We start from the raw sequence: 10,479 nt of genomic DNA, 5'->3' as shown, positions 1-10,479 counted from the left end.
GAAACATCTAAATATATATTTAAAATTTTTAAATTAAAATCCATGTAGAAATGCATGTTTAAAATATATCCATTAATATGTTTAATAATTTTGAGTTTTTGTTCTTAATCATTCAGTGTAATATCCTTCAGCCACCACAAGGGGGCATGAGTTGACTTATTTTAGACTGTCTCAAAATCTGATTTAAATATGAGCTGCTTTTGATGGATATTCGACCCTTTTCACAAAAGAAAATTCATTGTGACAACAGGAAAAGGAAAATATTACTAAATCTAGGCCTGAGCGGCTGTTTAGACAAATGTCAACATCAGTCTTCTTGCAGTTACATCATCAGCCTGCATTTAAAATCCAACTCATCAAAAACATGGAAAAGTGCAAATCAAAGAAAACAGTGATGATCGGATGCTTTTCTTAAAAATACACACAAGAACACAGAAAAAATGTCGTAGTTTCTTTACTAAATTAAACATGCCTCGATGAGATTTTGGATTGTGAGTGTGACTGCCGATGTATGGACAGAGTGAACACTTATAGACATGATAAACTGTCAAATTTGTCAAAATATCCATCATAAAAGGACCAATTCTCAAGTATACCTCCTTCTTCAGACTATGGTGGGACTTTCCTGTTTATAAAATCCAAGTCACTAACAGGAAAAAGAAGGACAGAGAAAGGTCAGATGGAAACAGTAACAAAGTTATATAATGTCCAGACACTTCTTTAAGTAATCCAACAAGACTTTTACCCAGCATGCCTTGTTTTTGTCACTATTTGGTGTCAATCATGCTGAATATGTGTGGGCGGCAGGATGTCAACCTCCCAGAGAAGGGAAAACAGCAAGAAGCATCAGAAAACTTAAAAATGGTAAGTATAATACATTTTTTCCCCTTAAAATCATCAACCAGACTCTGCTGTCTTATCTTTTTAAAACAGTGAATTTCATGAACGAATCTAAAGACCTGGAATCCACCCAAGAGCAAATCTGGATTTAATACTGTACATCTGACAATCTGTTGTACAATGACAACCATATAAATAGTCTCCAAGGCTGCTCTTTGTGAAAACTCTCAAAACATTGCTTTAAAACCAAAATAAAAACATGTTCATAGATGCTTTTCTTTACAGGAAATATACATCAAGGATTAAATAAAATACACTGAAAGTAGCATTTCTCTTATGACAAAGACATCATGGTATAAGATACTCTAGATGGTAAACCTAGCTACCTGTGTGCTTCAGTAGACAAACCATCAACATTATGGTCCGAGTTTGACATCAATACAATCCTTGTGTTGAGTCATCCTAGTTGGCAAGTAAACATGAACAAAGTTGAAAAGTTTCTTATAGAATTCTTATCTAATGCTGTATCTATAGTATATACAATTAAAATGGTACAATGTATGTTTTCCTTAAATGCTTCCTTCAAAGAGCAAAAAACACAGACCAGACTGGTTCAATAACTGGGGTGAGAACACTCTGGAACCGAGCACAAGGCTGACATGTAAAACCAGACAGACGTGACTCTACCTCAGATCCTGTACTCAGTATTTGTTATGTAAGTACTCACAGTGATTTCACTTATGGCAGTAAATAAAACAAGCCTGCAAAAGAAAAACAGATGAGTAAATTGTCCATTTTAAAGTCTCTTTTTTTAAATGTTTTACTCCAATCAATAACCAAGCAGCAAAAGTCAAATACTTTGTATTGTGAAAATTAAAATTTTCTTTCTTTTCTTTTTTTTTTTTAGTAATTTCAGTCCATTTTTCCCAACCAACTGCAACAAATAAACTTTTTCAAAGGCGACTCATTCCAGAATGTTCTCACCATGCAGTCTATTCCTAATTGTGGCCCACAGTAATGAACAATATTACATCTATGGTCAAAAGTCTGCATAGCACACTGTACACAGTATGAGTCCAAGTCAGTAACTGGGCCATGCTAAAGATGCTTCTCTCCCCCAAAGCCACCACAGTCAGCCAAAAGTTAAAGAACATTTTCAAAGAGGTGCATTGATCGCATGATGTTTTCATCCTGGAGATAAAGAGAGACAATGAAATGAACAACAATGAAGCTGTGCCAACAGTGGTAAAAGCAGATATGTCAAGAATCCAGCTTACGTTTTGGCAACAGTCAATGAACTCATCTATGGTTACCACTCCGTCTTTATTCTTATCCATCTTCTGTTGGAGACAGAGAGGGAAAAAAAGTAAAAACCCAAGCCAAGAGGGATTTTCAAAACCTCTCATCCTGTATTTTATATACTAAAACACACTTGCCTGAAAGAATACTTCTACATGCTGACGAGGCGTCTCCTCTTTGAGGACAGGATACGTGCACTTTCCCATCATGTCATATATGGCCTTCATGATGTCAAGCATCTCCTGAGACATAGAAAAGACAAACAAGAGAAGGACGTTAAAGAAATGAATTCAGGTTGGTTTGTGGCTAATCCACACTAAAAGAGATGTTACGCTGATCAGCCACTAATTTCCTTTCAGTGCAATGTTCTGCTGGGAAAATCTGCATTCTGCCGTTGAAATGGGTGTTATACTTTGGCACCAATGGCCTACCTAAACATTATTACAGACCAGTCAGGACAAAAACTGGGAACATGAAAAGGACTCAGTCAATATCAGGCAGGTAGTCATCGTATAATGGCTGCTGTTAGATAACGAGAATGTTTACAGATCAAACTATACAGTCCAGATGTACTTAGCTTTTGTGCATCCTCATACAGCCCTAAGATGAATTTTAATCAATATAGTTTAATCTAAATCCAATATTGAATGTTAATCTGCCTTAATCTTTGGTTTGACTCAATACTATAAAATGAATAGCAATCCCTGACCCACTGCTGCAAGACTGATTACCAAAATGATAGTGAATTAATTTGCAATGTAATCAGTCTTTGTAGCAGGCTGTGCTGGGAGGGTGTATTCACTCAGGTGACAGAGAGCCAAAAAAAAGTTCTAGTTTGGAATTTGAAGGCTTCCTACAGTATTAAGCATCAGACTTTTTCATTGGTGTTTAGTGTAGAAATAAGGCATTCAAGTTAGTCCCCCAGAATGTGTGTGATTTAACAAAAAGGTAAAAGCCTGATACAACTACTGTCCAGCTAAACATGACCAGCTTCCAGTGTTTTACTTGCTGAAATGTTAATTTCTCTTGTAAACTGAAGATATTTTTATATTTCAGTTTGTTTCTATTGCAACACACCTCTTTAGTGATATATCCATCTTTATTAATATCATAAAGGTTGAAAGCCCAGATGAGTTTCTCCTGGACTGTGCCTCTCAGGAGGATAGAAAGTCCCATAACAAAATCCTGCATGGAAACAAGAGATTATACAAAAAAAAAATCACAATGAAACACAAGGTTACAGTGAAAATATATACAACCTTTTCCCATGAGTCAACATTTCTGCAAGCATACAGTACGAAGGCAGTTATTAATTAGATGAGTGATGAAACAGCAAGCGTTAAGATGTTATAAATATGAAAGACTCATTATTAAAATAATTAGAAAGCTCATACTCTGTGTGGGCCCACAGGGAATCCACATGTTTCTGTACTGAATGGACTGCATATAAACCGGGGGGGCTTTATTTTGGCATAACAGCAGCTTTTCTGTCCTAATAAGCAAATGTGTGTCCTTCATAAATATTAATAAAATGTTGCTGGCATCTCAAGTAAACTGCATCAAAATGGTTGAGGCTGCATGTTATACAATACCCTGGAGGAATGTCTCATCACTTAAAGGAGTTAGTTTTCTGGACATTTATTGGACAGATGCATCTTTTCTTTTGATCTCATCCTTTAGCAGTTGTAGAACATATAAGCAAGTTTTTTTCATTCTTTGTCAGACTTATTAATCCAACATGTCTGACAAAAGCAGCAGAACGTTACTCGACTTACCTCAAAACTCACAGAGCCGTTGTGATCTGTGTCGAATGCGTTGAAGAGGAAATGTGCATATGTTGAAGCATCTATGAACACAAACAAAATAAAATAAAAATAAAAAAACATTTGTGATCATTACAGCTAACACAAGCCGTACAGTAACTCTGCAAACATAAAAAGTCTTTTTGTAGCTTCTCTGTGCAACTTGAAAGAATCTGAGCTTAAGAACATAGAGAAAGAGAAAACACTTGGAGGAAAAACTTTTATCATTGTTTCCTTTGTGGTGTGAAATTATGTTTACTAGTGCGCCTTTCTTCTAGCTGAGCTCATAAAGCTAAGCCTCCTAATGTTTTCTTTCTTTGTCCTTCAAGTAGAATTGTTGCATAATGATGAAAGCCCACAGTGAGAAACTCAAAGTTGCCTAAAAACAAACTATTTTTCCACACGTGTCTCCAACTAATGCTGCAGTTCAGTTGATGAAACTTTTAGTACTTTGGACTTGCAGATTTTGTACGTATGTGGAAGGTTTCTGAAAGTCCAGCACAAAGAGGTGATGAGAAGTACTTGTTTACAGTGGAAGCTAAAAAAATAAATAAAAAAATCAAAGCATTGGGCACAGACCTCCTTGTGGGAAAAACTGCGAGTAGATGTCTTTGAAAGTATCTTCATTAACGACTCCACTAGGACATTCCTGGAAGACAGAATGAGACAACACGAGTCATTGGCCATTCATAGCAAACTAAATTTTAGGGTCACTCACCTGAGAAAAACCCCAAAAAGCCTTACAGCCCATCCAGTACCCCCAGATCCAGAATATCAACATGATCTGGGTCAAAACAATGTGGGATTATAACATCTACCATGTCATCCCGTAATTTATTTATTTTTTGCCACTGATTCTGGGCATTATCTGATGAGTTAGAAGCTGTAATGGCAAAATTATATTTATCTCCTCTTAGTAAAGAATCCTTTAAAAAAATTCCTGGATCCAGACGGTGATCCAGATCGACCCCAAAATGTAATCACAAGTTCTATTATTCCATTTCTGATATTTCCTGAAATTTTGATCAAAGTCCATCCGTAACGTTTTGAGTCATGTTGCTAAGAGACAGACGGACAAACAAATGCCACTGAAAATATAATAATAATAAAAAAAAAAGAACAAAAGCTTAAGAATGAATGTAGAATAATCTTAAGCTATGCTCCAACAAATAAATGAGGAAGACTCAAATGGGGGCTCCTCTTACTACAATAGGACCGAGTTAGGAGTAGACATCCTTGACAAGATGCAGCGGCAATACTCATCTGGAGCTGCAACTATCAGATGGCCTGTTGTAGTGTTTTATAATGTTTTGGACATGGCTGCACTGAATGCATGGGTCCTCTTCGGGAGCGGCATTGCTGCCGGAAAGACATGACGTGCGTTCATTATTGAGCTGTGGATGTGTGATACAAATAAATCAATATGAGCTGACATCCAGTGCTCTGTTTAGTTACTTTAGCATTATGTAATGGTTTTTTTTCTAATTGTTCCCCTCAAATAACTGATTTAAAAAATATAAATACATTAAAAAACTATTTAATTTAGTTATATATTAGCTGATAAGTGCAGGTTGTAAGCTAGCCAGTATTTAACATTTTCTATTTGAAATACAAGCCCACAGTAATACTATATACTAATAAATTAATTATTTACTTATTGAAGCTTTGTCTACCTCCAAATGATTAAAAAAACATATATATTCAAAGGAAATATGACCTCTGCCTTTGGCTGAAGTAATCATCTGCATAAGTACATATAAAAAAACAAAACAAACATGTAATTATTGGTGTCCTAACTGCAGATACAATATCAAAGTCAATCTTACATCAGTTATACACATTAAATTAAACTGAATTAAACAGACAAGTATTGTAGCATCATGGAAACCTTTCAGAAGCAGGAAGTTTATTAACATAGTTTAGCTGTGATTTCCAGTAAGAGTAAAACTTTTCGGGACGTCTGAATTAGATTTTTTTCAGCTTCAGTAGAAACAGTAAATTGTGTAACCAGGACTTAATGGAAGGTGGCCGAGAGGCTTTTCATGAAACAATAAATTTATCAAACATGTAAATGCTACAACATTGTCTTGTCTAGGTGTGGTTACAAGTTCAGAAATATTGCCAATAGTTAGATAGTTTAGAACATATGCACCAAATTACAGTGCATATGGGAACATGTATCATATCAGCAATATCAGGATGAGGTTTATAAAGTTTGTCTCTACTGTGTTTTAACCTGAAAAGTACTTTGAATTAAATAAGTCTGGTGTAACTACAGAAGGAATTCACGACATCTAGTGCTAATTTCCATACATCAGAAATGCTTACCTGAAGATTAGATTCCAATTTATCTCTACACTTATTAACAGCTGACCTGTTTTTGTGAGACAAAAGATCATAAAGGTACAAAGCATGATCCTTAGAGGCATGCCAAAACTTGCCTGAACAGAGATCTTATCCACAGTCATTTAAAGTCACCCACACGTACGCGTGGGTTTACGTTGTCTGGTAGCATTCAGTGGAAGAGACTTACATAACACCTCAAAGGAGGACACTTTTGTCTCTTTTCAAAGAGGAAAAAGATGTTGAAGATGACCTTGCTCAGTGGTGATAAAGGAAAGTAAAGGAAGGCCATTTTGCGGGTAATATTTTGCTCTCTTGGTGTGAGTTTCCATTGCACTCTGATAAGAAACTGAACTGAGAAAGAGAAGTAATGCTCCACCTGTGTGGGCCATTTCCAAAGCAGGAGCTGCATGTCTATCTGGGTTATCTGGGAAAATCATCATACTGCAAGATGTAGTTGGAAATTAAAGATAAAGCACACAGTGAACACAATGTTATGAATAGATCTCTGATACAAGAAAATATAACCAAGATAGGTAAACATACAGTGTACTACAAGGGTCTTTGAAAATAATGAAATCACACAAAAGCAAACATACACACACACAAAATGATTTATACATGTTACAAAAATCTTTAATAAGAATCAACTTAATTGAGAAACTACTATACTTGGTTGTTTATTTGGTGAGGAAGCTTATCAAACATAACAATTAATATAGTTTAAGTGTGTTAAACTTATAGTATTAGTAGTTTGTTTGGAGGTGAAATGAGTCAGGTCCTTCAATTCAGTTGGATACTAATGAGTTGAGTGGGTGCTTTTTATTAGAAATTCTAAATAAACTAATAAAGGAGTTGCTGATCAACATAATATTGGAAGAAGTTAACAAAATTATCTAAAAAAAACTTTTTAAACATATTGTAACCAAAAATATTGTGTACAAATGGGGCCATTTACTACCATTGTTAGCCTTTGAGCAAGTTATGCAACAGTCTGGATGGTCACAAAGGATCCCAAAACCAAACAGTCCTTATAACTATTAAAATGAAGTAGCCCTTTATTTTAGCAGCTGTTTAAACTCTATTTGAACCATGTTTTCTGTCCTCTTTCAAAGCCAATGTTCTCTCTGCATGCAGTTGTTCAGTAATTAGCCCCAACATTGGAATTGGTGTGGTCACTGGTAACTTGGTAAACGGCTTTCAGGAGAAAGCTGTTGGTCTTGAAAAAAGCCAGACTGCAGTGTGCTAAAGATTATATATTATAAACAAGCCATAAGGCTTTTGGAATTTTTTTCCCCAGATAAGATGAATCAAAATAGATAGGATGAGATGAGATTTTATTGTCCACTTGCATGGAAAACTGCACTGCAGTACCAAATCACCAATCATTGCAGACAAAACTGCAGTCATACACAAACAAAAGAATCTATAAATATTTATTAAAATATTAGCAAGAATATAAAATCCATAAAAACAATTGTAATCCCATCAAAACCCATTGGAACTTCTAGACAAAAAGAAAAACAGCACAATGCTACCGACTGAGTAGTGTGATGGAGTGTGGAATAAATGAATGTTTATATTTATTCCTCCTGCAGAACGGCACCCTGAAGCATCTGCCTGATGGGAGGCACTGATACTCATCATGCAGGGTATGAGAGGGATCTGCAGCTATCTTATTTTCCAGTCTAAGGGTGTGTGCAGACTAGCCGTTGAAGAAACAGCTCTCCACAGGTTGACTACTTTGGAGCAGATGTTCAGCTGTTTCAGAATCCTAGACTTCATCTGAACAGGGAGACCACAGAGTCAAACTGGACCTCCATATTGCAGGATGCAGAAATTGTGAAGGATTTCACTGCTGGCTCCAAAAGACCTGAGTCTCAAAAGACAGATCCTCTGCTGTACTTTGTTGTTGATGTAATCCACATGATGGGACCATGAAAGGGTGTTGTCCACATGCACTCCCTAATATTTAAAGGATGCAGATTGTTTCATGGGTTTGTTATGTATCATGACAGGAGCTGATGTATGTTGTGTGATGACCTCCTTTGTCTTGTTGGGATTCAGCATGACGGCATTCTGGTCACATCACTGCACTATGCTGCTCACACCATCAAGGAAAAGAGTCTAGTTTCCTCTCCTCAGTCAACAGAGCCATCAGAGCTGTGTCATCAGAGAATCTAATAAGATGGTGGTCAGGTGCACTGATAATAGGAAGTCAAAGCAATAGGACGATAGTCGTTACACTCCATTCGACATGTTTTGTTTGGGATTGGAACAATGTGAGACATTTTCCAGTCTGATGGGACAATATGTGTGTCTAATGAATGCTGCAATTTGGGCTGCCATGCTGGGGAGAATTACTCACTGTAGGTCTTCAAATCGGAGCACCGGTGTTATCAGGGGCCGGTGGACTTGTGTCCATTAAGACTTCGGAAGGTCTCAGCCACCTGACTCACAGTAATTTCTACTCCGTCCTCGGGATGTACAGTCACTTGCTTTAGAACGTCTGTGCAGTCCTATTTGTCAAAGCTGGTGAAGAAGGCCAGCTCGTCATTAGTTACAATCAGTCTGTGTTGTTTGCTTGGCATTCCAGTTGGTTGGTATGATACTTAACACAGAAGTTGATGTTGTCTGTGTTAACAGTACATCCTGAGTCCAGAGTGCCCTCCCTCAGCCTCAGCACCTCCCAGTTGGTACATGCAGAGCAGGCTGCAAGTGTTTTTATTGTCTTAAGTCCACAGCCGTATAATCTTGTTTTGAGGTTTCTTGGATTTCAGTTTAGTCCTATATCTTGGAATGAGTAGGCTCACAATATGATCAGATGAGGCTATTGGTGGTTTGCTTCTGGACTGATATACCCCCAATATGTAACATTTAGCCAGTGCATTTTCATGTTTTGCATTATACAACCTGTTGAAACCCCGACAAGGCTTTCTCCAAGTTGCAGGTGTTAAAACTCTCAGAACAATTGCAGAGGCATCAGGAAATTGTTGCTGTAGGTTGCACACACATTCTGCTATGGCAGCAGCAGCATAGTGTGTATTGCCATTAGAAGGAACATAGACAACAAGTAGTAAGATGCTTCCAAATTCTCAAGGCAGATAAAATGTCCTCAGTCCAATGGCCAACAGTTAATAGTTAATAGTTGCATATTACGTATCTATTCGAGTAGTTACAGCACGTTTACACAAAGCATAACAGGGAGGCTTCTCTGAATTCAAAAGGAGTGTCTTACATATGTCCTTAACTCATCCATTTTATTCTGAATGGAGTGCAGGTTGGCCAAGATCATTGCAGGTAGGGCTGGTCTGAACTTCCTCAGCCGCAGTCTCCTCTTGATACTGCTCCTTCTTCCCCGCCTCCTCCTCAGGCCTTTACGGTGAATTGATCCCACGCCCATCCATGTGGATAGTCTGGGTTGCTTCCCTCTCCAACCTGGCAATTTCACCAACTCAGTCAGGGTGTCTACCAGCAGCTCAGGTGTCACTTAATCCAATAGACCCGCAGTAATAACAAGCCCAGATCGGTGGGAGTTCCAAAATGTTTGTGTCCCGTAATACAACCACATCAACAATAACATCAGACACAAACAGACACAAACAGAGCCAGTACGCTTGTCTTCAGCAGATGATTTTAAGAAGCATTATGTTTAAAAAAAACAGTGCATTAAAGAAAATACAAAGACATATGTCTGTGAGCTGGAACTCAAAAGAAAGAGGCAGTCAGATGTGAACGCCTTGCAAAAATGGTTAAAATATGAAAAATGAGTAAGTCTTTATTCTTACTTGAATTTAGTAAAAATTCTATGAGCAATTAATTTAAGAAAACACACCAACATACCAATTACAACGCTATAATGTGAATGTTTTGAGACTGAATTTTGAGTGAAAAGTTCTAGACTGATCCAGCGGCCTTTTGGTGTGTCGCGCCATCTTGCAGTGCCACCATCACTGAGGTGGGAAGTCCCAATTACCTCATATCTGCCAGCGTGGACAGCAGCGTGGATATCTGGTTTGACGATGTTAGACAGGCGTCTACATTTGTTGATGAGGATATCTTATCTGGAGATGTCAAAGTCATTTTGTTTTTCGATAGTTAGACATCGGTGTGTTAATGTAAACTTTGATTCATCTGCCAGAAACTGCTCATGATAACTAATAATCACATTGGAATACGAAACACCAATCTGGTT

At 37.3% G+C, this 10,479-nt stretch overlaps 1 protein-coding gene across 7 annotated transcripts in view; it reads right to left on the bottom strand.

The window, feature by feature from the left end:
* Positions 1-438: 438 nt before the first annotated feature.
* The window catches only part of kcnip4a (potassium voltage-gated channel interacting protein 4a), a 149,284-nt gene continuing 139,243 nt past the window's right edge, over positions 439-10,479 (bottom strand). For 6 of the 7 annotated variants that reach the window (XM_041984640.1, XM_041984643.1, XM_041984639.1 and 3 more), the window contains 6 exons: positions 4,521-4,590; positions 3,915-3,985; positions 3,217-3,324; positions 2,277-2,381; positions 2,118-2,180; positions 439-2,031 (listed from right to left, as the gene is read on the bottom strand). In XM_041984640.1, the coding sequence (XP_041840574.1) occupies positions 1,984-2,031; positions 2,118-2,180; positions 2,277-2,381; positions 3,217-3,324; positions 3,915-3,985; positions 4,521-4,590 (465 nt within the window). In that variant the 3' untranslated portion in view covers positions 439-1,983. The remainder of the gene's footprint in view (positions 2,032-2,117; positions 2,181-2,276; positions 2,382-3,216; positions 3,325-3,914; positions 3,986-4,520; positions 4,591-10,479) is intronic. The other variant, XR_006010160.1, reaches the window with a different exon arrangement.

The sequence above is a fragment of the Melanotaenia boesemani genome, chromosome 5 (genome assembly GCF_017639745.1).
Source record: "Melanotaenia boesemani isolate fMelBoe1 chromosome 5, fMelBoe1.pri, whole genome shotgun sequence".
Classification (NCBI taxonomy): domain Eukaryota; kingdom Metazoa; phylum Chordata; class Actinopteri; order Atheriniformes; family Melanotaeniidae; genus Melanotaenia; species Melanotaenia boesemani.
The sequence above is the reverse complement of the archived record's forward strand: the minus strand, read 5'-3'. Positions and strand labels throughout refer to the sequence as shown.